The sequence below is a fragment of the Sciurus vulgaris genome (assembly GCF_902686455.1).
Source record: "Sciurus vulgaris genome assembly, chromosome: 9".
NCBI lineage: Eukaryota > Metazoa > Chordata > Mammalia > Rodentia > Sciuridae > Sciurus > Sciurus vulgaris.
Genome location: NC_136469.1, coordinates 83,924,921 through 83,952,393, shown reverse-complemented (window position 1 = coordinate 83,952,393; position 27,473 = coordinate 83,924,921). Strand labels below are relative to the sequence as shown.

The following is a 27,473-nucleotide window of genomic DNA, read 5'->3' as shown; positions in this document are numbered from 1 at the left end:
CTCTTTTTTTTCCAGGCAAATGTGATACATAGTTAAGGAAATTTAGCATGCTGACAAGAGTCACTGAAATCTAAGGGCATGCGGTCTAAGCAGTTAAAGAGATTATATCAGATAGACTGGGGAGCTAACCGAACAGGCTCACACAGGCCAAAGATGGAAAAATTTAAACATCAATAAGAATCAGTGCATTGGATTAAATAATGCTTGAGTCTCTGACCAAAAAATAAAATCAACTTTGAAGAATGTTAGGGAACCAATTCTTTATTCTGAAAGCAGTAGTAAAGGGAAAGTTTCAATCAAATAGATGAGATAAAGCTTTTCTTTATAGATGACTCCAACAAACAAATGGAAGAGAAATCAAGGTGAAACAGCACTATTTCTTAATCCCTACTGAATTAATGGATCTAGGTAATGATCACCAATGGCTGCTAACATCACACAAAGAGAGATAATCAGACATTATATGCCTTTTGATGATGAATACATTCCCAGGAAATAGTCTTGCAAACAAAAATCTGAACTATCAATATAAAAAAGCCCCTGGATCCAACTGAACTCCTAAGAAATACAGAGAACAAAATAATGTGTTAAACTAAAAGAATGCAATCAGGGGAATGAGATTGATCAAATTATGTTATAAGTGAGTATGAATACGGCATAATGAATTCCACCATTATATATAATTATAATGCACCAATAAAAAAAGAATGCAACCAATAAAGTCTTAAAACAAAAAACTAAGACAAATGATCTGATTTCTTCAATAAATTGGAAAATAAGAAAGAGAAAAGAGTAACACAGAATTTTAACACCGAAATCAATACTACTTACACACTTCAGAAAAGAAAATGACAATAAAGGAGGATTGTAGTTCCTCTGATGGGGAAGTAACTATAAAGAGAGAAGGTGGTGGCCTTCTTAAGTGGCTGGCCAGGGTCAATCTCTCCAAGGTTCATCTTATGTATACTTTAGTAAGTTGAACTCTTGAGTAGTTTTCTGTGTTATTTTAAATAAAGTATTTTAATGAAATGATCCTATACAAGGGACCCTATAATCCTAATCATGTTCTTCAGTTTTCTCCCCAGTTGCCATCGTATATAAATGTGTAAAGTAGCTCTTGTTCTCCTTTGGAATGTTTATAATTCTTAAAATAATAATTCACTAAAGCGTTTTGAATGATGCACTCAATAATGTTAGCTATTATTGCTATGGCTTTATAGCGAAAGATGTAAACATCATACTTACTAGTTTGCTGCTGCTGTTGGGTATTAAATCCTCCAAATCCTAGTCCAGTTCCCAAACCAGTACCTAAACCAGTACTAGTCCCTGTTGTTGTGCCAAAACCAGTACCAAATCCAAAACCTTTGTTCTGAGTACCACCGAAGAGTCCTTTGAATGAAAAAAATGAAAATTGGAATTCTGTAGGTTAAAAAAAGTTGACCGCTACCACATTTACTTCAATTAATGACTTTTGATGGCTTCTTACCAGTTGTGCCTGTGTTAGCTGGGGCAGAAAAGCTGAATGCAGAACCTGCAGTTGTAGATGTTGTACCAAATCCTCCAAACCCACCTAATTAAAAAAGGATAAAAATAGAAAGGAAGATTCTTTTCTACATATAAAGGCAATTTTTCAACTTATTTCATAAGTAATTGATACACATAAAGTCGAAATGTTGATCTAAATTTTCCTTCCTCTAACATTTTTTTAAAATTACAGTACTAATCAAGAAGTCAATATACAAGAACAACTAAATATTTTAAATAGAAATAAATATCACACACAATACAATATCCTCCACCTAAAGGTAATTCATTCACAGCTGAGAAAACATATTAAGCCTACTGCCATAACTCTAAAATGACTATTATGTATTTTAGTTATTAATTATTATTGTTATAGTTATTATTATTTTGAAATGTTGTCTATGTTGACGAGGCTAGTCTCAAACTCAAGATCCTCCTGCCTCAGCCTCCTGAGTAGTTGGGATTATAGGTATGAGCCACCACCATGCCTGACTCTTAGGTCCTTTTTCTTTTTTGGTACTGGGCATTGAACTCAGGGGCACTTGACTATGGAGCCACATTCCTAGCCCAATTTTGTATTTTATTTAGAGTCGGTCTCACTGAGTTGCTTTAGCACCTCACTGCTGCTAGGATAGCTCTGAACTTGAGATCCTCCTGCCTCAGCCTCCTGAGCCGCTGGGATTACAGATGTGCACCATGGCGCCTGGCTCTTACATGTACCTTAAGAGTAGGGAATGAAAATTCAAATGCATATAAGATTTAGACCAGTAAAATTAGTGAGTAAAGTAGACAAGATGTTTCCTGAACTGTTTAAAACAAAGTTTTTAAAAAATGACAGCAGTCCCTAAATTCCTGGATTATTGTTGCAGAAGAATGGTAGTTTAGTAGAGCACACTATTCCCACTTTCCAAGAGAGACAGAAAATCTGAATGTTCTATATAAAATTTACAGGTTTGTTTCTGGTATGTGTGTGATGCTGGAGATCAAACCCAGGTCCTTAATCATGCTAGACAACTACCCCTGTCCACATTTCTAGATTTTTAAATCTTAATTCAACTTCAAATGTTTTAAAAAATAGTGTTGTGGGAGGCTGAGACTAGAGATTACAAGTTAAAGTCCAGTTTGGACAACATAGCAAGACCCAGTCTCAAGAAAAAGACTGATTTGGTGAATTAATTTATATCTACATTAGCTTATATTTCTACTTAAGTCCATGTCAAGACCAAGCAACTTTTCAAAGGAAACATACTACTGTATAAGAACGTGTTTCATAAAGGAAGAAATAAGGGGAAAAATACAAATGGAAGCAGTGGCAGGGAAGCTGAGCAGAGCTTAGCACCACGATGTGGAAACTCCGACAAACAAATTTCTATTTTAGGTAAGTCTAGAAACAAAATTAATGTTAACCATATCTAACAACATATGCATGCAATGGAATGAGAGTTAATCTAAAATCATTTTGTTTTTACTTACTGTCAGTTTTTAGCTGATTATCAGTGTGATGGCAAAAACAACTTTCAAGGCAAATATTTGATATATTAATACCAAGTTATACCACAGGCTTCCTAAGATTCTAACTTTAATCTCATGTTCTTGTAACAAGACAGATTCATCAATATATTGTAAGACAAAAGATAAAAGAAAAAACAATTTGGTATTAACCATTTAATTCTGATTTGGAAAGTTACTCAGAGTACAATGTGTATTGCATACATAGGCACAACTAAATATTCTATTAACTTATCTGCAAACTACTGTCATACTGCAAACTAAATGATAAAAGGAACCTGAAGTATTAAAACACTTAATCTTTTCATTACTCCTCACTTCCACAGAATAACTTATGATATAATCTGAAAACACTAGTGTCTTACCATGTTCCACAATACCAAAAATGTTTTATTAATATTACTGCATCTTGCACAGACACAAAATAAAGTAAAAAAGAATTTCTATTGGTACATTGCCGAAAACTAAATTAGTCAACATGTGAAAGGAACTGAAACATAGTTTTATTATCACCACTCAAAAATTAACTGTGATAACTCCGAATCAACATTAAATCAAACAAATACCAACAAGTTTATTTATTGTTGTTGAATTATGAGTGGGGTGGCTTTACTTGGAAACACAAACTTCAAAATAAGGTTTGTTCTACCCAGTGCCAATTTTAAGCAAACAGGGGAAAGTAAACGTACTAAAGGACAGTAATACGCATCCACTTCAAATATATCTTAATAACGGTTTATTTTATCTTTGGAATTTAAACTATTTAAACTATTTCTCAAACTGTTTTCAACTCAGACACTAAGGTAACTCTTATTTCAGAAACAAGTGAATGAACAAAAATACCTAACTTCCCAAATAAGTTTTAAGAGGTAAATAAAGTTTCAAAATGCATATAATTGGCATGGGCATAAAAGGCAAAATGGATGATAAACTCATATACGAGCAGCTGAAAAACAAGATTTTTCTATGGTATCACTGTATGTAAAGTATACATAAACCTATTTTAAATTCAGATACATATCCATTACAGTTTGTGTCTGCAAAAATTTTAAGCTTCAGACAAACCATAAACAATCTTTGTAATTATCTTTTTGAATGCAAAGACATCTGGTTCACCTTTTAGAACTCAACATGTTATAAATTAAATCTCTGAGAATTTCCTAAAAATCCAGTAAAGATCTGGATTTTTCCTATAATTATATGTCTTATAGAAATATATGCTAATCTAACAAGTTGACCAAAGAAGTACATTATTATTAAACAGGTTATAAAACAAGACTTAGGTTACTGCTGTTCGTATAAGACGGTTTCTCTTGGAAACACAAGAACAATAAAATGAAAGCCCGATGAAAAATGCCAAAAAAAAAAAAAAATGAAAAATGACTGCAGGAGTCCAAGAATTCCAGGAAAATCAGCCTGTCTGGTGAGCTTACAATTTGAAAGATACATCTAATAATAATTTGGAAGATAAAAAAATTCATTCCAAATTCTTATTTTATTCGTTCAATTAACTGAAAATTTAACAAGGGAACATTATAGCTTGCAAAACCTTCCAAAAACCACAACTTTTAAGACAGTCACAACTTGATAAAAATGTCTTTGATTTGACATTAGGAAATAAATTTCCTTCCCTTATTAGACAAGTCACTGTTCTTTCCCAAACTCTGGAAACCACGAAACATTATTCTTGGACTCCAGCTCCCAACACTCGTTTACGACCCGCAGTTATCTACCTGCACTTGCCAGACTGTTACCAAAATTGAACGGAGTCGCCGAGGTAGTAGAAACACCGAAATTCCCAATATTAAAGTTCACTGCAGGATTAGCAGTTAATCCGAAACCCCCAAAATTAAACCCACTGGCGGTGGAGTTGGCAGTCTCAAGCCCACCAAATCCTGATAGGCGTGTAGGCAAAGAAACAAAGTTGTAAAAGGGGAAAGGGGAAAAAGAAGAAAAAGAAAAGAAAGCAAGATAAGGATTAGAAAAACCAGCAAGAGATTTCACAGAAGTGAACAAACCTGACTTCGCTCCAAACAGGTTGAGAAAGCAGAGGAGGTGGGCACAGAGGGAAGCAGTAGGAGCGTGAATTCCCTCCGCTAAGACCACAAGGGGCTGGGGCTTAGACACCGCCCCCCGGGGGGGGGCAGGGACCCCAGGGAGCCTCAGGGCAGCTCGGGGCTCCCCAACCTTATTCTCGCCCGAACTACGGTGTATTCCCGCCTGGCCAGGGCTGTGGGTATCGGGTAAGAGGAGACCAGAGCAGTCTCCAGCCTCAACGAGTCGGACTCCCCATCGGCGGGAAGAGATCCGCTGGAGGACGGGGCCCTGCGGGGACCCACGAGCAGTGGACGAGCGCCAGATAGGGCCTCGAGTACCCCGGCGGCCTCCTCAGTAACCGCCTCGGCCCGCCCTGCCGCCGCCCGCCCTCTTCCATTTGCCCCCTAAAGTCTTCGGCGTAGTCGTGAGACCCAGGATCTCCAAGCCCGAATCTCGGCTTGGACCAAAGGGGAATGGACCAAAGGCTTCCCCTCCTCCGAGAAGGTCCGGGGGATAACTCACCCGCGGGTGCCGCGGTGGCTGCAGCAGTGCCCGAAGTGCCCGAAGGAGCCCCAAAATTGAAGGCCATGTCGCGGGAGCGGGGAACCAAATGAGAGCAAAACGTTGCTCCCGCGACGCGACGCTCAGTACGCTCCTCTTTTCCGTCCGGCAGAGAAACCACCAGCCGTTCGACCGCGTTCCGCCCCTTTCTGGCCTAGCCGATGAGGCGGGAACAAACCTAGGGCGTAGTGGGTGGAGAGTCAAAAAGAAACGCCCAGGACCTGCTTGTTTCCGGGGGGGTGGGGCGGTGTTTCGTTGCTTCACGTGGCGTGGGGCGTCACAACTCAGGTGAATCCTGGGAAGTTCACCTCGGTATATCGCTTGAGAACCCTTAGAAATTGCCATAGCGGAGTTCTTTGGAAAAGTTCTGCAGGGGCTGAAGTTGTTACTGTAGAGATGTACGGTAGGCAGCTGGGAATATGCACGTGCTGGAGAGTACAGTTGCTGACCTACTAAAGAGAGGGCCTAGGATTTTGGAAAGTCTTTCTGAGGAAGTGATGTTTGAACCCAGTCCTGAAGGATGAGACGGAGAAGCAGAGGCAGGAAAGAGGACGCATTTCGGAAGAACTGAAAGATAATAGTATAGTGGCAATACGTTGTGTTTACCATGTGCCAGGCAGCCTGCTTATCATTTTGCATTATTTTAATCCTTGACGTCTAATGAGACTGTTGATGATTATTCCCATTTTATGGCACGGGGGAGGTTGTACTCTTAACCCGTGAACAGTAAGGTGAGCACAGAGTAGAGTAGAATGGCCAGTGAGCCTTATAACTGCTGATATCTATACCCTCCATTAGCCCTCAGGATAACCCCCAGAAGAGTCTGTTGTTAAGTACTTTTTACAGGTCACAGAAGAGGAACGAGGTTGAGTTGCTAAACAGCTTACCGAAACTACCCAATATCACCTTGCTGGTAGGTTTTGGAGTCTAGTTTTTAACTCAGGTTTCTTGACTCCAGAACCACAATTTTTTAATATTATAAAGAGATTTAGACAGCTAGCAAGAATTTGAAAGTAGACAAATGAGACAATGTCTCAGTTAATGAGAAAGGAAAAATAATAAAGGTTATGACATGGATTACTTGGGGAGCGTTCCCACATAATCCCAGTAATTATGAACTAGCCAAAATTATAGCATAACTCCACTGGAAAGATGGGAGAAATAGACAAAAATATGTGTGTATAAAGAAAATGGTTGGAAAGAGTCAGTCTTCATAGATGGGAGTCGATAGGTAGGTAACACTAGGGGCTGGGGAGATAGCTCAGTCAATAGAGTGCTTGCCTTGTAACTTTAAGGCCCTGGGTTCGATCCCCAGCACCCCAAAAGGAAAACAAAAGTAGTAGGTGATACTAAAACTGAAAAATTTTAAATAAATAAATCTGAAAATTTACAAAGCAGATGCCATCTAGAGTCAAGATGCTAAATTAAAAAAACAAAAACAAACAAAAAAACTAAAAGAGGTCCTCTAGGTGTGGTGTTTGTTTTTCTTTTTCTGCAACGTACATGTGCTCATGTGCTCCTATGGGTGATTTTAATAAAAATAAAAACATAAAAGCCCATGTATCTATCAAAAATTACAAATGTCCTTTGATCCAGCATTGCTACTTCTAGGCATTTACCTTATAAATGACTTGGCAAAATTACAGAACACAACCTTATTCAATATGGCATTATTTATAATGATAAATGATTGGAAACTGGTTTGGTTAAATCAATTGTTGACACTTATGCAAAGGGGTACTATTCAGCCATAGACTTGGAACAAAAAGGAAAGCTCTTTATGCATTAATAAGAAAGCTCTCAAAGATAAATCACACACACACAAAAACAATTCAGAACACTATAGTATGCTACAATTTGGGTTAAAGGGAGCTAGAAAACATAAATATACATATTTGTTCAGAATATTCCTGGGAGATATACTTTTTAAAAAATTAATATTGGTTGTATCTGGGATGATGAATTGGGTGCTAGGAGAAAGAAGTAAAGGAAGACTTTTCACTTGCTTTTTAAAAATGTTAAAAGGTTATTTATTCAAAAATTAATAATATTAATATACTCTTGGTCGTTATTGCAAGATTCCTATTTGAGAGCCATGATATGCAGGTGAGGATGCAGAAACAAAGACTGAGGAATGATTGGTTGATTCAATGTAGAGAGGAGGGAAAGGAGGTGTCTATCAGGAATGCTTGGTTTCTGGCTTGAACAACAGGACAGATTGTGATGCTATTCCCCATTGTGAAAAATGAGCTCCTTTCTTTGCTTACTGACTTGAAGACAAGGTGACTGAGGATATCCAGCAGGTGTTTGGATATGTGGGGCTGAGATTGAGCAGAGAGGTTCATGTATAGATTATAATTGAAGGCAGGGAAATAAATGGGATTATCAGGGAGAGAGTATCAAGGGAGGGAAGTTTCAACTGTGCATCAGTTTTAAGAAGAGAGCAGAAAGCTCTCATGGAAGCCTGAGATAGACTGTCCCAGTCCAGATCACTGATCAATTTTTGTAAAATATAGCTTTATTGGAACACTAGCACACCATTTATTCACATTTTATTTACAGCTGCTTTCAGGCTTCAAACAGCAGAATTGACTAGTTAGACATGGCAGAACACGTGGCTAGCAAAACCAAAACTATTTTCTATCTCGTCCTTTGCAGAGAAAGTCACAATCCCAACCTAGACCTCCACAGTGGCCCTCATAGAGCAGTGAGCAGGACTGTCTGAGTATGAGCCAGGCAGTTCATTCTGGGTCACCTGGAGAACGAATTAGCTGGGGCTGGAACAACCCCCTTCTCCTAGGGAAGGAACACCCAAGCTCAGGTTCCCGTGGAACCAATGCCATCTCCCCAGCAAGACAACAGTAAATGATTGGCACTCCAAATCCAAACCACGTACGTGTTGTTCAGCAGCTTACGTGTGTCCCCATTACCATTAACTGCTTCTTCATGCTTGTCCTATCAGAAGGGAGTGAGCAGGGAGACAGTCTCTTTTCAGAGACCAGTGCTCTGGCCCTCAACTTACTTCTCCATGGGATAGCAGGAAGATGGAGGTTCTGTGCCTTCTTTTTTTCTGACAGTCTTGGCCCTATACATTTTAATTTTCCCCTATAAAACCTATTCCTTAGCCCATACTGTGTGGCTTTGTGGAATTCACCAGGAAGAATGGCACTTGACAGCTGAAAACAGAAGATCCATCTTGCCTACCAGTGGGGACCCCAAGGGGACCCACTTGGCACAACAGCCTTCTAACATTTCTCTGCATTCATGTCCACTTTTCTAATTCTTTCTTTACCCTGAAGCTAGAATGGGTCTTTCTAAACAATGGGTCTTTCTAAACCTACTTTCTCTCCACAATCCTGGTTAAAACACTTTTGAAGCTTCCCATTGGTCTTAAAATAAGCCAAAATACCAAAATCTTTACATTGTTTAATGAGACCCAACATGACATGACCTCTCCTTTTTCTACAGCCTCATCTTCCAACACTTTTCCCTTTCTGAATTCCACCCAAACATCTCAGTCACTTGGAGTAAATATGCTCTTGGGCACATTCTATTCTCTCTATCCGAAATACTTTGCTTTGCCTAACTATAGCTCTTCGTCATGTTCTCAGAGCATCATGAAACTTCGTTGAAATATTACATTTACCCGTATGATCATTTGGTTACTGTTTTTCCTCTAGACCATAAAGTTCATGTCTCTTTTTGCCCACTAGTAGCCTACTAGTATAGTACCTGGCATATAGTGGATGCCCAATGAAATTAGTTGAGCACATTTTTAGGTATAATGTAGAAAAGCCCCAGGCCTTAGTGCCTCATAGTGTATGATTGTGTTTATATGAAATGTCTAGAGAAGGCAAATCTATAAAGACAAAGTAGATTTAGTGATTATCAGGGACTGGGTATAGGGAATGACTGTAAACTGGCATGAAAGATTTTATTGAAATGTTTTATTGAATTGTTCTAAAATTATACTACTCAATAAATTTACTAAAGGTCATTCTATTGTATATTTAAAATGGGTGAATTTTATGGCGTTTAAACTATATCTCAAGGTATTTAAAAGTTTAAAAATAGTTGTAACAAGTGGAAGAATATAATTTCTGGAAATGGAACTTTCATCTTGTGATAAATACACTTCTGGCCTTTATGTTTTATACCATTCACCTTATATCATACTTTCTTAATCATTGTTCCTGGATATGTTTTAATATCTGTTAGTCTTTTAAATATATTTTCTGGATTTTTCTATTCCTTGACTTGAAATATTAGGCTTGGTATGTTACAAAGTTCCATGTGTCTTTATATACCTTTGTTTAAGAAGGTATATAAGGGTTTGTGTCACTCCCCTTGTGACACAAATAAGCTGAAATTGGATTTGGGATTCCTAGAAAAGCATATGCTGGGGACCATGTGTCCTTGATGTATAGGGACATATGTAACACAGAGCAATGAACTTTATGACTGATTTGGATCTGCTCTGATTTGAGGAATAAGATGTAATGTTGGAGGGGGAAAGGTTTTAAGATAATCTGAAGTTTTGGACTAATAATAGGAATAGTAATTCCTAATATTGGGATTATGGAATAATAGTCCAGATGTCCCCAGAAACAGAAGCTTTAGAACCTCTCCAATAGCTTTCTGGTCCTCCTGAGCTTTTCTGGGTGGACTTGTCTGCATTTTATTTGCATGTTCCTGTAGGCAGATTTGAAATAAGAATATTAGTGCATGTAGATGATTTGGGAGGGAGCAGCAGCTAGGGGACAGGAACAGTGAGACAGAATGAGGAAATGCTAATAAAAAAGCAGCTCTCACTGTGCACGGTCCTGGTTTGGGAGCCATATAGAAAAAGCATGAGCACTGTTCCTCTATGGATTAGAACATCAGTCAGCTGATTGTGCCTTCTTTAGTTTAGGGTGGCCCTTACATTATTAACTCTCCCCATTCTGTGGGGCTTCCAAAGGCTCTGGAGAAAGCCCTGAGGCTTTCTCCAGAATATGGGACCTGCTTGGAGTGGGACTCCAGGCTGCCTATAACGTTCCTCCACACCTGAGCAGATAGCGATGGTGGCCTGAAGGGATGTGATTCAGGGTTGCATCTGTCAAGATTCATTTTTCAAGTGAAACTCCATAGACAACTGCACATCAGATGACATATGATTCCAAGTGAACTTTTATATAAAGTTTTTATTAGTGAAACATTTCATTGCATTAAGGGTAGAAATAAATCATACCAAGAATCACATGAAATAAACCAACCGTATAAGATACATGAAGAACATTCTGACACAAGCAGTATACTCCAGTAATAATGTCAGAGCGCCAACTATGAGGATCACCTTTGGCAGAATTCATATTTTAAGCAATTTAAAAATTAGTTTCCCTTAAGTAAAAACCCCAATAGGGGTTAATTGTGTAGTGCTTGTTCCACTTGACCATTGGTGATCTTTCTAGAACATGATGCAATAAAGTCAAATGGGAAAAGTCTGGAGCTAAAAGTGGCAAAGCCCATTTCCTGCCTTGTGCTCAACTCCCAGTTTTCCCTGCCTGTCATGCTGTGATCAGAGTAATGTTGACAATCCCAAAGCCTCTGGGGGCCTTTCCAGGATGATGGCTGCGAGGGAATAAGCAAGAGGAATAGTTTCAACCTAAAATCAAATAGGTACATTCATTCTTCTTAACCAACCTATAATTTTGACTGCAGTTTATGGGTTTGCCACAGACTTTTCCGAAGGAAAATATCAAATGTAATTTTAAGTTGTCACTATTAAGAATCATGGCACAAAAACATAATCGATGTATATTTGGTCTCCTTGCCCATATGAGATTTAGTCTAAATGTGTATATCATTTATAATATTGAAAAATCTTCTCACAGATATTCATATCCTGAGAATAAAATCGAACCAATGAGTATACTGGCCTATCTGTTTCATTAGTGTGGACAAGTAGATACATGAGGAACAAAATATGCCAACTATATAATTAAATATTGATAAATATTTAATGTAGGTATTTGGCATTACTGAAGTTCAAATATATTTGATTTCAATATTCGCCTTTTGGTGATTTGGGTTAGCTGAAGTTTCTATCTTGATTTATAGAAAAGTTTGAGAGTTTAATGAATTGTTTCTTCAAGAAGGGACACACATTATAGAGGAAAAATTGGGGCATGTAAATTGAAGTGATTTATTACTTCCCTATAGGGCTAAGAAACTATGTAAGTGAAATCCATGATTTTTTTCTTCATTTACTTACACTGAAAATCCAGTTTTAAACAACAAAAAAATCCCTTTGAATGATTCAGTTGTTAGGAAGTTCTATAGGCACTTTGCCAGATAACTGTGTAGGCTTCTCAATTAAAATTGCATGAACTTTGAGTATCAAAGAAAATACCCTTAAATATGCTTGAATCCTGAACACTGTGACCTAATGATGATTCACAATCTTTTGCCTTTGATTACACCGAAAACCAAGAAGTATTTGGAAGAGACTTGTCTCTGCTTCTTGTCCCAAGAGCACCTTTCTTTAAAGCACATTTGGTGGAGTACTTCAAATACTAGTCATTCTGTCAGCAAAATGATTGTCGCAGGAAATGTAGGGCATTTTCTCTACTCAGTGAATGACAGTGAGCCACAAAACACTGGAAGAAACTGAATCTGAGGAAAGAACTTACAAAAACAGTTTCAAGTTACCAAGAAGACTGCTGCAGAAGAAACGTCTTTGTAATCTACAGACTTCCTGAAATCTATATGTAACTTAGGCAATGGATGAGTAGACTTTTTATATTTATAATTTTACCCCCCCCCCCGAAATCCCTCAATAGTATTGTAGTTAATACAGTATCATATTTGGCAGGGATAACTGGGGGTGGGGTGTTCACTGAGTACATTCTCCCAGAAGCATCTTTCCACATCAAGATAATTTTGACCAAAAATAAAGTTAACTATCTACAGATGTATGTCATACCTAGCATTTAGTTCTACTCTACATGAAATATGTGTAAGTATCTTCACCAACCTTATGTGTGCATTCTCTTTGTTCACAAAAGTATAATTTAAAAATCTTTAGGAGCTTATCACTATCCACTCATGGGTATCACCCCACCTGATTCCTTCCCTGCTTGATCCCTACACAGTATAAACGTAACCAGAAGACCATGTTATTTTTCTGGAGGAATCTGAACTGAAGACTAACATGAAATGCAATATGTAATGTTTTAAAGAGGAAATAAGATGCATTTGAATAATGTACTAGAAGAGGTTACCATTTCACCCTGGGTTCAAAACTCTTATTTACTTCTTTTGGGGAGTGAAATGAAGGAATACAACATAAAGCAGTATATATGTATTTTGAGCACAAAACTTGGTGAATGAAACATACTGAATAAGGTTAAACCAGGTAGTATTAACAAGAGATGCAGAGACATCATATCTACAACTGGTCACAAAATTCTGTAGCTACCTAACAACAAAAAAATGACTGTACAAGAGTTTATTAAATACTTACTAAACATGTGAAAAAACAGTTTTAGAAACCATGTGATTTTATGAAGCATAATGGCCAGCCATGTCAGCCTGCTCTTCACCTCTGGCCAGTATGCTCTCGTCACTTGCCAGCACTGCCTTCTCCCTCCTCCTAACACACGAGGAGTCTGTGAGGATGTGGAGTTTCCCCTGTCATGGTCTAGTTCAGGACAGTTCACGTGTTCCTTCACCAAGCTCAGGTGATGGTTAAATTCAGTTAGGTTCGTATGAGAGGTGCTCTTTCATCTGCTGTTCCCTGAGACACAAAAGAGAGACAGCAGGGAAGTTAGATGTTCACGTCAGAAACTGCCCCTATATGACAAGTTGGGGTTGGGGTGGTAGGTGGAGGAAGGTGGAGGAGGAGAGCCTAATGGTGTGATTAAGTGTAGCCTGGGCCAACACAGAGAAGGATGCTGCTCTGGTATGGGGGTGAAAGTGGTCAGAAAAGGCCTATCGAAGAAGGTTAGGTCTGAAGTTTAAAGGACCTTTGAAGAAGCAGGCCAAGAGAAGAAAGGTAGTGAGATACATCCAGAGATTCCATTCCCACCAAGAAAGCTCCATTCTGTCTCCCTGCCTTACTCAACACACCCTTCTTTGACACACATGCCTTGCTTACCATTTGGTCCATCAGTGATGTAACCAGAAAATCACTGTGCTCCCAGTCAGAAAGCCCCAGATTCCATCCAATGAGCCAGCTAATGGCCCTTCGATGAAGCATAGTTGAGGAATCCTCCGGAAAGTTAATCAAGGGAGAAAGAAGTTCCTTCAGCCAGTACTCACCTCCTCCGTGGATCCCTGTCCTCGGCAAGCCAACCAGATGAAGACCAAACCAAAGAATACGCCCAGGGCCAAGATGATGTAGGGTATGTTGGTGACAATCAAAGTAGTGTTAATCACAGACTTTAGTCGACTTGCAGTCTCTTTATCAATGAGAACACTCTGGGGAGCAAGAACATGATAGTCCCTTGATGACTAAGTATCAGGGGTGTAATGGTTTTCTTTCAAATCACCCAAGAAAATTTGGTTATATCCTTTTGTTAGTAAGCCACATACTGAAAATCGATTTATATATTAGAGTAACCAGAGAGGGAACTTATTCATGAATATCTTTTCTCCTGAAGACATATATCACTCTTAGATTGGAAAGGAGGGAAAAAGAATTCAGAAATGCTGAGATAATATATTTTGTATCAGATAATTCCTGCAAAATCTAGCTCAGCATTACCTCCTTCCAGAAGTTATCTCTGACCATCTCAGACCTCACAAAAGAAATGTTCTCCAGGCTTCCGCCTCACCCTCTGGAATCTCCATTTGTTGTTTCTGCATTCCCCATCATAAATGTGGTTTACCTGTTTATCTCCAGTGACTGTAGGGTCAGTGAATGCAAGATATCTCAGTCACCTCTGCACTGGGTATAGCACCCAGCACACAGAAGGTGACCAGTTAATCCTGGTTGACTACATGAATGAATGAAACACTCCAAAAATGGTGCACGGAAAGTGTTATTTCTCTCTTGGTTCATCTATAGTAATCAGGACCAGATGTCTCAACACAAAGCGTTCAGGTAAGTTGTAGGGCTAACCAGAATTCAGAGTGTTTTCAGCATGCAGTGCAGAGGTATTCTCATCTAGTGTCATGGATGAGCTGAATAAAGACCTTAATCCCATAAAAACTATGGGCAACAATTCTGGCTTAATTTGCACTGGAGTGAGTCAGAAGATGGAATTCTATGGCAGTTCTTTCAAAAACTGGCCAAGGCCCCTCAGGGTCAGAGTTTCCTCATTGGAAAAAAGATGTTGGGGCAGCAACTTCCAAGGTCATTTCCGGGTCTAACATTTCATTTTTCTAGGGAAGAGAAAAATCAAACTCTTAGCAAGAGCAAAAGCAAAAGGTCTTAACTCAATGTTCTGGATTCAATTTTGTCTTTAACAAAAAGGCAAAGTAAAAGCTAGGGATGGAGAGCACTTCAAATATGCCACTCTTCTGAACTCAAGCCGGCAGGAAATGGTCTATCTGCATTGTCAAAAAGTTCTGTGTTTGTGTCCCTCCCCACAAACCATGACAATGACAATCCTGAAGCAATCCCAACCAGGTCCTCTAAATTGGCAAATAACTGCCTGAATGTTTCCTATGAAAAAATAAAGCTTGTCTTAGAACCATAATCAGAGTTCATAAAAATGACCACCAACATAATGCTAAATGAAGAAATAAAAGATGTAAACCTGCCTCTATGGTATGATTTCAGTAATATCAAAACTAGAAAAATACCTGGACATCTGAAGATGTCAACTGTCTTCCTCTCTGAGAGAAAGACTTATCAGTGATTTACTTTATGCATACTTTTTTTTTTTTTTTGGTCATTTCCCAACAGTTCTATAAAGGGCACATGTTTTACTAAATATAAAACATTAGACTTTGTTTATTTGTCCCTGGAAAAAAATTTTAGAAAACAATGAGAAAAAAAAATACATTAAGTGGGCTTTAGATTTTGTGAATAGTGATTTTAAAAATTCCTTTTCTTGCTAATTTTACTAAATTTTCTACAAATAAGTATTTTGAGGGAATGGAGAAAAATAATAAAATGCAACTTAAAATGCAACTGTTAATAATAGAAGTTTACCAATCAATAATTTATTTAAGGAGGAAAAACATGTTTTTCCCTTCAAAACTGGATGAAAGGGGGAAATGAAGACATATATCTGATGTGTGATTTAGAACACAGTTTATCACAGGGTCTTACACTGACAGGGTTTCAAAGAAGGGGACAAAAAAAAAAAAAGGCTTAAGAAGACATACATATGAGCTCTGGCTATTCTGTTTCAGCAGAGCCTGACAAAGCCTCATTTCACTTTTGCCATTTTGTTTCTCACATAAACAGTTCCAGAAGGGAGTTTTACCCAACTAATGTGCTTGAGAAGGAAAAATTCTTCATTTCTCCAAAACTCCCAGACACAGACATTGCCACACAAACATTTAAGAGAAAATTTCTTAGGACAGTTTTAAAAGTCATCTTTCCCCCTGCATGGTGGCACATGTCCATAATCCAGGTGCTCCAGAAGCTGAGGCAAGAGGATCACAAGTTCAAGGCCAGCCTGGGCAATTTAGTGAGCCTCTCTCTAAAAATACAATAAAAAGGGCTGGGGTGTAGCTCAGTTGTAGAGCACTTGCCTAGCATGTGCTACTCCCAGAAGCCCCCTGCACACACAAGTATCTTTCCCCACTTTTTCATATCCTAAATTATACATAGCAACAATAGAAGACATCATAATAGAAGTTTTCCAACCTTGGACAGTTAAAACATACCTGTGACTCCCTCCCTCTCAGAACTTACCTCATTGAGATACATCACTGGGAAAACCATGGTTCTAATGTCTCCTGTTTCACTACAAAGACAAATGATGACATTATTTTATAGTTTTCCTCATCACCATAGCTCACCTGGAGAACATGTTTATATGAAAATTTCAGTACACATTTTGCATTAAATTACCTGGAATTTATGGCAGACTTCTTAGTTATCTCTACAAACATATCAATCAGAAGTTAGATTCCAGTGTGTCAGCCTGGCAACTCCCAAGGGCTGTACTTACTTTACATAGCATTTTATCAAAACACAAACCATTGAAAGTAAACTCATCAAAATGATCACTCTTCTCCCTAGAATCATCATAAAAAGACTACACCAGACAGAACAATGCCACTATTCCTCAGAAAGTTTTGTAAGCAGGTCACTTAAGTACTAGGTTGAAACAAAAGTCAGCTGAATGTTTTCCATGTGCCAGCTTTGTGCTGGGTATTTTGAGGACATTATTTTATTCAATTTTTGATGGCAGTAACATGCAGAAGGCACTAAAACTATTCCAGATTTACAGGTGAGAAAATTACAGCTCAGAGAAGATAAGAAATTTGCTGAGAATTGCCATGAGTGAATGGTGGAAACAGGATTGTATTCTATTTTGACTAAGGTTCCAGATTTTAGCTACAAAATTATATTGCCTCTGAAATACATACACAAGTGACAACATGCAGGGGTTTTTCTTTTTTTTCCTTTTTTTTTTTTTTGGTTTTTGTTGTTTGGTTTTGTTTTTGAGACAGAGTCTCACTATGTTGCCCACGTTGGTCTTGAACTTATGGGCTCAAACAATCTTTCTAATCTTCTTGCTTTAGCCTTCCAAGTAACTGGGACTATATAGGCACACTCCACCATGCCTGACTGATAAAACACATTCTTGCAAACCCTGTTTGCTTCTTAGAAAGAACCATGAAGTGGAATTAAATCTGATGAATTCAATGGGGGAAACAAATCAAGATTGACAGATGGTAGACAGATAAATAAAATATGTATAGTTTTGCATCCTGATTTTCCTTCAACATTATATCATAAGCATTTTCTCATATCTAAAAAACGTCCCATTGAAAGTTTGGAAAGGAGGTTATATTTAACAATTCAAATTTAGAAGTGGTTTAAAGATGGACTATGGGAGGAAAAAGGCTGGACTCAAGAAACAATTTTAACTGTCCAAATGAGACCTTGTGGCTAGCCCCAGATGGAGCAGAAAGAGGAGAGGGATAGCAACCAGATTCACGGTGTGTGAGGGGAAAGGCTCAATGGAGTGGGTAAAAGCAGGCTGTATGCACAAGTCTTACTAGTTCTGTAAGCTGCTGTAAGTTTCTTAAATTCTCTGTGCCTTGGTTTCCTCATCTGTAAAATGAGGATAATACAAAGTTGTAAACTAAGTGAAGTGCTTAGAACATCTACAGAAAGTATTTGGTTAAATAAAACAAGTAAATTCCAAGACCAAGGCACCCATGACCCATGCTGATCATGCCCGCTCCCTGAAGGATGGGGTGAGCAGTTAGAAGCCACCCCACCAGAAAGTCAAGATAGTAAAACTGGTCTCTTGCCTCTGTAGAAAGAAAAACTTACATATAGTCATCCATTTTTTTGACATAAATGTTAATTTGGAACCTCTTGGCTGCTCTTAGGATAATTCCAGTCAACTGCAAATCAGAAGTGAGAAGAAAACATTAGGATTTATTACAGTACGAACACAATATTTTCAAGTATCAAGTATCATCTAATAAATGGGTGGCCATCACCATGTTTAACAGGTAGAGTGATACAAGGGAAAACTGAACAAGTATTGATTGTGTCAGGTACACTGATGCTTTCATATGGATGTGCATCCTTGGGAATTCTATAAATTTTGATTCAGTAGGTCAGGAGTAGGGCCTGAGACTGGGCATTTCTAACAAGCTCCCAGGATACTGCCAGTTTACGTGGCAAAACCTGAGAGGATCCCAGCAGGAAGGACAGCCCACAGATCTGAAGGGCTGGACATCCAGGGCAGTTGTCCAGAGCTAAGAAGAGGATGGTGGTCCCTGCCTGAGAATGGCATCCAAGTCTAGGCCTACATCACAGAGCCCAGGAAGAGTGGCTATATCAGTTGTCTTCCCCAAGGCAGCTCCATCTTTGTGCTAAGCTTATAGAACTGTGTCCATCCCTTGGCAACAAGCACTGCTCTCGGTTTGGCTGATGGGAACTGACTGATGACTAAGGGAGAAGGAAGAAAATCGCACTGATCTTATTCAAGGAAGGGTAAGATCACTGGTTGTCAGATACAGATGTGTAGTTAAGAGTGAAATGCCCATGAAATGTGGTACTAAAAGAATATTCTTTTCTTTATTATTCCATGATGTTCAAAGTTCCAAGATGAAGTTATGTGACCTGATCTAGCTTCTACAGTGAAAGACTCTCACATTGTGAAATGATACTCCTATCATTTCAACATGAATACAGGACCAAAGTGTATAAATATATCTGATATTTTAAAAATTAATAATATCGTATAATAAACTTTCAAAAGTACCATAGAAAGAAGTTTACCAAAAGTGACTGAAGCTAATATACATATTTAAATTTTAGCCAAAATATTCCTGGCAGTGAGCAAACAGAGAGATGTCTTCAACCTTACTCATCTGTGCCCCAAAGGGAAAAACATATATATATGCTCAGGTCCAAGGCTGACGATGGAAGGACTGACCAGGTAACATGGTTCCCATCACAGGGGTTTCCAATAGCTGAATTTTCATTGTTGCTTGCTTGCTTCCTTCCTTCTTCCCTCCCTCCCTCCCTTCCTTCTTTAAGTAAGTTTGCAGATACTTCTGCATATTAGATTCATAGACTCGACCCTCTAATGACAGGGCTTTGAGACCATGCCTTGACTTGCATTGATCTACTTTTTCTCCACTTGAATACACATATTGTGAAAAAGACAGTGTATTTCTTAAGATGCTCAGGACTAAATGAACACTGCATATACAGAATAAAAAAATACACTCTTTTACCAGGAAGAAGTGTGTACTCACAGGATTAATGTCCACAAATGTTTCATGATCTTCCTTATTTGGATGCATACCATCTATGGCAGAAATAAACCTCTCATCTGCCTGGTAAAAGTGTGGAAAAGACATAATAATGGGTGCACCTGCATTTTAATGGAAACAGAAATGAATGAAGGTGTTTTTAAAATTTTAAAATATAAAATGTATACAAAGTTCCAGAAGGCAAAGTTAGTTACTAAAGAAAAAAGAAAAACCATACCTAAATAAACTTGAGGACAGTGGTCAAGCTAAAACACCTTTCTAAACCTTCTAACTCAAGACTTATACTTCATTTTCTGCCAGCTCATGTACCCCACATTATTTTATTGCCCATTATATATACTGGAGTCCTTGCTTAATTATTTATTCTTCAGCAAATATTTACTGAACCTATGAAGTGCAAATGCTTTATGTATATTAAGTAATGTTCCCAGTAGTCCTATGAAATTAGAACTATTATCCTCATTTTGCATTTGTAGATGCTAGGTTCACAGAAGTTACAAAATTTGTCGAGGGATATGTAGCTCTCAGGTTAGGGAGGCAGAATTCTAATTGAATGAGGACATCTCACATCAAAGCACCCATTTCAATTGCAATTCTTTGGGCTAGAGGGTGTGGCTCAGTGAAAGAGTGCTTTCCTAATATGTATGAGGTTCCGGGTTCCATGCCCACCAAAGAGGAAAAAAAAATTCTCTACCAGTGAATCAGTGAGTGGAAATATATTTTTTCATTGTTTCTGCTTTTTTTTTTTTTTTTTTCTTCTTTGTACCAGGGATTGAACCCAGGGGCACTTAACTACTGAGTCATATCCCCAGCCATTTTTATATTTTATTTAGAGACAGGGTCTCACTGAGTTGCTCAGGGCCTTGCTAAGTTGCTGAGGCTGGCTTTGAACTCACAGTCCTCCTGCCTCAGCCTACCGAGCTGCTGGGATTATAGGCATGCACCCCCAAGCCTGGTTGTTTCTACTTTTATTTATTTATTTTTTATTGTTTACCAAAGATGAATCTGGTTCTCCTGGATATGTTGATGCAAGAATTTTAAAGAGTTTGCCTGGTATAAGAATCCAACTATTATGTATAATTATAATGTACCAATTTAAAAATTACAAAAAGGAGAGTTTGTCTGGTTGAACTCTATGCCTATCTGCTAACCAGATCAAGGTCTGCCCACATGAAGACTGATTTTTTTTTTGTTTTTATTTCTTATTAATTTTAAGAACTGAACAGGGAAATAAGTTATTAAAGGAAATCTATGCCAGATCTGGATACTAAAAAAAAGATATTGCTGCCAGGAAAATATGTTTTTGAGAAACGAGCTTATTAGCAACTAATTTAAATTCACTTACATACATACCAGCCCACGGCTCAAGGTACACTCCAACTCTCATATGCTTAGCAGTTTGCACTTTACTGCTAAACAGACCCACAAAGTCCCAATTTCCTTCTCTGTGACCAATGATGACCTTTGAAATGTATTTTTAAATATCTCTTGAGGGTTTAATAAGAGCCAGAAACTGTCCACAATAATAAAAGGAGGCTTCTGAACGTCTATCTAGTAAGCCATTTTGAATAATTCTGCAATACATGACTGTTAAAACTAATCTTCAAGAAGAAGATAGCTCTGTCAGCTGTATTACTGATAATGCTGCCTCATTCAGTATTGTCAGTGGTACAGATAAAAGGAGCAGATAGCTCAGACATTAAGAAATACTGGGAATCTGTGGTCAGGGTTTAAAACTAATTCTACATCAAAATCATTATGAATCTTTGCCAAAATATTTCTTTCTGAAAATCAGGTTATCCAGCTTTTAACTGTGTGAAACATGAAACCAGTTAATTGCTTTATACATATTAGCTACATGAAAACATGCAAAGCCCTTAGAACAGCAGCACATGCAGTAGAAAATGCTCAGTAAATATAACATATTATTACAATTAAGACTTCTAAACTACTGTCCAGAAAAAAGAACATGGAATTCTAAAAGAACATCACAAAAAAAATTTTTGTTTTTTTTCATTCAATAGCCATGTTACAAAATATTATTCCTAAAAGGTCAGAAGCCTTCTTTCTCTTGGGCTGGTTCTGTATTCTTAGTTGCACTCTCCCTCCTTCTGCACTCTAGACATCCACAATTGTGGTCTAAGTTCTTACCATTCTTGCAGATGCTGACATTCAACACTCCTGATCCCAAGCAGTTTCCTTCAGGTAGACAAAAGCCAGCATTGTCTGAGGTATTGGCTAATATTTCTGCAGGCACTTTATACCGAAAGGCAGGGAGTCCCTGTACACTCTCAAAGTCACTGAAAGTGATGTACACTGACCTGTTAGAATGCAAGAATAAAAAGTCAATGTGGGCTCTAGTCAGCACAGTCTGCCTGGAATGAGTTAGTGAACAAGAGTTCCCAGGGACAACATGGCCAAAAGCTTATGGGTAAGTGGAAAATGAAGATGCGAAAGAATGATTGAAAGGTGCTCCGCCAACTCACTGGGAAATAAAGTAGGTCAATTGTAATGAAAGATGTTTAAGAGGTGGTAACTGTGGTAATGCCCAAAGAAGGCCAGCGAAAAACAGAACGTGTGGTAGAAAATTAAGAAGGTAACATTGAACCAGGGTGTGGTAGTGCACACCTGCAGTTCAGCCACTTGGGAGGCTGAGGCAGCACAGAGATTCCCCATCCCCAAAAGAAGAGAAGGAGGAGGAGAAGGAAGACATTTGGAATACAGGCATGTTTAAATCAAATAAATAAAAGAGTCCTCTAGACCAGCATGGACACAGGCCAGTGTGGTGACCACAAGCAGAGAAGGTGGTGGCAAGTGTAAGACACAGGCAAAGCACAGGTAGAAAAGGCAGCAAGGGGCTTGGTCAGATAAAGTCTTAGGAACATGAAAAGTGCCACATTGGGCAGATATTTGATTTCAGAATACACAGTCATGAACCATATAATGACATTTCAGTGGGTGATGGACTGCATATAGGACAGTGGCCCCATAGGGTAAGGCCTAGTGACATCAGCGCCACATCAGTTTGAGTACACTTTTTGATCTTCGCCCAATAATGAAATCACCTAATGATGTGTTTCTCAGAACAAATTCCTGTCATTAAATGATGCATGACTGCATTTTGATACCCATTTCCCTGAATAGTTTCCATGTTTTGCCCCAGTCATTCATTTAAATTGAGCACAACATTATTCTGCCTTTTTTACTGTTTCAAATGCAGTTCCATGTATTGTTATACTACCCCCTTACACTTGCACAGAGCCTGATCAACAGAGCACATTCATGTACACTGTCCTCATTGATCCTCTGGCCCTTCATATGAAGGTGAGAGAAGATTCCCAGGCCTCATTTTTTCATCTTGGAACCAGAGGCAATCGTGCATCTTTGCAAGGTAGCCTTCCACTGCACATCCTAGCCCATGGCATTTTTTAATGAAACATTTCAGGCAAACAGAGGAAATAGTATAACAAATACATTTATACCCCCTTCTCAGAGGAGTAAAAATATATTATGGATATCACCGATGCTCTCTGTATAATGTTTTTGGTTTCATTCCTTTTCTGCCTCCTCTGAGGAAACCACTATCCTGAATTTGGGGGTCTGGTGTTCTTTTCATTTCTTCATGTTTTCACAGATTTGTGTATTCATAAACTATGTCCTTGCTACCTTTTAAAAATATTATATAAACAATATACCATATTCTCTTTCTGTAATTTGCTTCATTTGGCATTACATTTTAAAACTTTATTACATTAATGCACATAGTTCTGGTTCTTTTATTTTAAATCCTATAAGATATTCCATCATACGAATATACCACAACTTATTTATATTCTCCCTTTTCATAAGCACAGATTGCTTCCAATTTTTCACTAGGATAGTTAATGTTGCCTCCTGTCTATGCCTTCTTGCATGCAGATTTAAGAGTTCATGCCTGGAACCATCTAACAGAACTGCAGAGTCATAAGTTTGTACCTCTTTGCTTTATTTAACTTTACCAAATGGTTCCCCAAAGCCAGTTATACCAGATAAGAATATGTTTCCTGTCCCCAATCTTTTTGTTTTTTGAGCTTTGAGTATTTATTACCTGTTTTTTTTAAAACACTTATTTAATTATGCATTCATGTAATTTAATTTTTAATTATATCTATGTTTAACAACGGAGTCACAAAACTCCCCCAAATTTAACTGGTCTGCCAGAACAAGTCAGCTCCAGTATAACACTAGCTATGACCCGCAACAAAGTCCTTAATAAGGGGAAAAAGGAGTATCAGCAAACCAAAGCCTGGTTCAGGACATGAAGGGTAGAATTTACATTTTTTAAAATTTATTTTTTCATATTTTTATTGGTGCATTATAGTTTGTATAATGGTGGGGTTTGTTGTTACATATTTGTACATGCATACAATATTACAATATAATTTGGCCAAGATCATTTCCCAGTATTTTCCATTTCCTTCCCCTCCTCTCCCTGATCCCTTTCCTCTACTCTATTGATCTCCTTTTAATTTTCGTGAGATCCCTGCCCCTCAACCTTTCTTTTCCATTTTCCTCTCTAGTTTCCACATGTGAGAGAAAACATACGACTCTTGACCTTCCAATTTGACTTATTTCACTTAATGGTCTAAAATTCCATTTATTTTCATGCAAATAACATAATTTCATTCTTCTTTATGGCTGAACAAAACCCCATTGTGTATAAATACCACATTTTCTTTATGCACACATACAGTGACAGAAGACACCTAGGCTGGTTCCATGGCTATCGTGGATTGTGCTGCTATAAACATAGGTATGCATGTATCACTATAGTAGGATGTCTGTCCCAAATCTTTGAAAAACATCCTCCAACCCTCTGAGTTCCTCTGTCCCACACTACACTCAAACATCTCCTCTTTCCATCCTTCCACAGGTATCTACTGAATAGAGTGGTTGGATAGAAGGGGAGTGTGATGTTCTACTGGAGAGGTGGCAAGGATCTGAAAGGGTCCAAACTGTGGCACAGGGAGCAGGCTAGAGAGGTGGGATGAATCCAAGTGCCTTCTCTGAGGGCAGATGGCTGTCACGTGCTGTCTGCATAAGTGCAAGAGAGGAGGAAGATCTACAGGTCTACTGGTCAAGGATGCTGGCATGGCTGATGGCAGGTGGTGCAGTTATGTGAGACAGGAAACCCAGGCAGAACAGCAGTGTGGAGAAGTGTGAGCGCAATGAATCGATAGTGTGAAAGGCTACAGGTTCCTTCTGCCTGGAGGAGAAGTTTCCCAGGAAGCCCTGCAGGAGTTGGTGAGCAGGAAGATGGAGGAGGAAGGGGTGGCTGTTCCAGCAGTCTGAGGATGGAGGCAGAGGGGCGGTGGCATGACAGAAGAGCAGGGTCAGGGTGGAGAGGAAACCGCCTTCATGGAGGAGACTTGACCACATTCATTCATAGATTGGGAAAGGCAGAAGGGAGGGAGAGATCTCAGGGCAAGGGAGGGAAGACATGATCAAAGGGAGGTGATTGCTAGGCAGAGACCCAGAAACTCAGAAGTATAGATAGTAGTTTCATTTATTTATCTTCTGTGTACAGACTGCCTGTCAAGTGGAAGAAGATAGGTCAAAGATTATACTTGGCAGCATATCACAATAACTAAGAGTCAATTCTGTACTGTATGACAGGTCTTCCACTAAGTATTTTACTAATAGTAATTCATTTGTCTTCATAAGAATTTCTATTCTTGCTTTACAGATATGGAAAATGAGGCACAGAATGATTAAATAACTTGCCCAAAGTCACACAAACCAACACAGACACCATTGGCTCAGGAACTGACTTTCTCAATAAGACTCCTAAGGTGCAAGAAATAGAATCAAGAATCAATAAATGGGATGGTATCAAACTAAAAAGTTTCTTCACAGCAAAGGAAATAATCAAGAACATGAAGAGAGAGTACAGAATGGGAGAAAATCTTTGCCACCTGCAGCTCGGATAGAGCACTAATCTCCAGGATATATAATGAACTCAAAAAATTTAACACCAACGGCAACAACAAAAATTTAAAAATCAATAAATGGGCAAAGGGACTCAACAGGCACTTCACAGAAGAAATACGAATGGTTGATAAATGAAAAAATGCTCAACATCTCTAGCAATTAGAGAAATGCAAATCGAAACTACACTGAAAATCCATCTCACTCTAGTCAGAATGGCAATTATCAAGAATACAAGGAACAATAAATGTTTGCAAGGATGTGGGGAAAAATGTTCATTCATACACTGCTGGTGGGACTGCAAATTGGTGCAACCACTGTGGAAAGCAGTATGGAGATTCCTCAGAAAACACTGAATGGAACCACCATTTGACCCAGTTATCCCACTCCTCGGCATATACCCAAGAGACTTAAAATCAGCATACTATAGTGAAGTGGCCACTTCAATTTTCATAAAAGCTCAATTTACAATAGCTAAACTATGGAACCAAACTAGGTTCCCTCCAACAGATGAATGGATAAAGAAAATGTGGTATATATACACAATGGAATATTACTCAGTCATAAAGAATGAAATTATGCCATTTGCTGGTAAATGGATAGAACCGGAGACAATCATACTAAGTGAAATGTGCCAATCCTAAAAAAACTGAAGGTTGAATGTCCTCTCTGATATTTGGATGCTAACTCACCATAAGGGGGCGGAAAGGAGAATAGAAGTTCACTGGATCATACAAAGGGGAATGAGGAAGGGGGGATGGGAATAGGAAAAACAGTAGAGTGAATCAGACATAACTTTCCTATGTTCATATATGAATATACGACCAGTGAAACTTCACATCATGTACAACCACAAGAATGGGTAGTTACACTCCATGTATGTAGAATATGTCAAAAACACTCTACTGTCATGTCTATCTAAAAAGAACAAATTTAAAAATTCATTCAAAAAGAATCAACACAAACAGGTTCTGGAATCTGTGCTCTCAATGTGCCACCAGCATTTATCACCATTATGCATAAGTGTGTTGACATATAGTCCTCACTCTTTAGGTGGTCTTGTAGTCAAAATCCTTAGTTAAAAAAAAAAGAACTTATTTTTAAAGTTCTTACCTGCAAAAATCAGATGGGAAGACATAAAGAACTTCATCCTTGGCTATTAATGGGTGAAAAGAATCTCCATCTGTTCCATTAATCATATTGCATTTGTCTGTTGCCCACCAGTCCAGTGACCTACAATTGATAAGCACAAGAAAGAGTCATGATGATCCAATTGGAATATAGATTCTCTTAAATGGTCAAGACTTTTCAAGATGTAACTGGAGTTGGTTCTTCACAGTATATTTATACGTAGACACAGAGTGCTAGGGATTAGAAGGAGGGGAGAAAAAAATAGCTCCTGGACCCAAAATCAATCTTAATCAACATAACAGCCCCAAATCCCTATTTCCTTCCTTCAAACTGTGTATCCTACATAAAGGTTTAGAAATATTGATTTACTTAAATCAATAACCCAATTTAGCATTAATAATGTATCATTAAACCAACCACAGACAGATTTTGAATAGACATATCTGACTCTTCAATATTCATGACAGACTCAATCCATCTTCTGAATAGTACTCTCTTCCAAAAATAACAGAGACGTCTCTTGGATCACAAGAAATATTGAAATGACTTCATGCTCACTAAAAGCATATTTGAGATAGTATTTTTAAAATTTTTTTAGTTGTAGGTGGACGTACTATCTTTATTTTATTTATTTATTTTTATGTGGTGCTGTAGATTGAACCCAGTGCCTCACATTTGCTAGGCTAGCACTCTACCACTGAGCTACAGATCCAGCCCTAGAATGTTTTTAAAAATAGTTTTTAGTCAGGTGTGGTGGTACATGCTTATAATCTCAGCAATTTGGGAGACTAAGGCAGGGGGAACACATATTTGAGGCCAACATTAGCAACTCAGTG

The 27,473-nt window shown here is 38.3% G+C and overlaps 2 protein-coding genes across 3 annotated transcripts in view; both read right to left on the bottom strand.

The window, feature by feature from the left end:
* NUP54 (nucleoporin 54) overlaps window positions 1–5,768 on the bottom strand; it is a 30,711-nt gene extending 24,943 nt beyond the window's left edge. The window contains exons 1-4 of one of the 2 annotated variants that reach the window (XM_079152728.1): window positions 5,593–5,768; window positions 4,767–4,928; window positions 1,487–1,570; window positions 1,246–1,389 (exon numbers count right to left, since the gene is read on the bottom strand). In XM_079152728.1, the coding sequence (XP_079008854.1) occupies window positions 1,246–1,389; window positions 1,487–1,570; window positions 4,767–4,928; window positions 5,593–5,659 (457 nt within the window). In that variant the 5' untranslated portion in view covers window positions 5,660–5,768. The remainder of the gene's footprint in view (window positions 1–1,245; window positions 1,390–1,486; window positions 1,571–4,766; window positions 4,929–5,592) is intronic. The other variant, XM_079152729.1, reaches the window with a different exon arrangement.
* Window positions 5,769–10,794: 5,026 nt separating this feature from the next.
* The window catches only part of SCARB2 (scavenger receptor class B member 2), a 59,473-nt gene continuing 42,794 nt past the window's right edge, over window positions 10,795–27,473 (bottom strand). The window contains exons 6-12 of the mRNA XM_079152738.1: window positions 26,620–26,739; window positions 21,691–21,860; window positions 19,522–19,640; window positions 18,080–18,153; window positions 16,484–16,535; window positions 13,933–14,091; window positions 10,795–13,408 (exon numbers count right to left, since the gene is read on the bottom strand). Of these exons, the coding sequence (XP_079008864.1) occupies window positions 13,370–13,408; window positions 13,933–14,091; window positions 16,484–16,535; window positions 18,080–18,153; window positions 19,522–19,640; window positions 21,691–21,860; window positions 26,620–26,739 (733 nt within the window). The 3' untranslated portion in view covers window positions 10,795–13,369. The remainder of the gene's footprint in view (window positions 13,409–13,932; window positions 14,092–16,483; window positions 16,536–18,079; window positions 18,154–19,521; window positions 19,641–21,690; window positions 21,861–26,619; window positions 26,740–27,473) is intronic.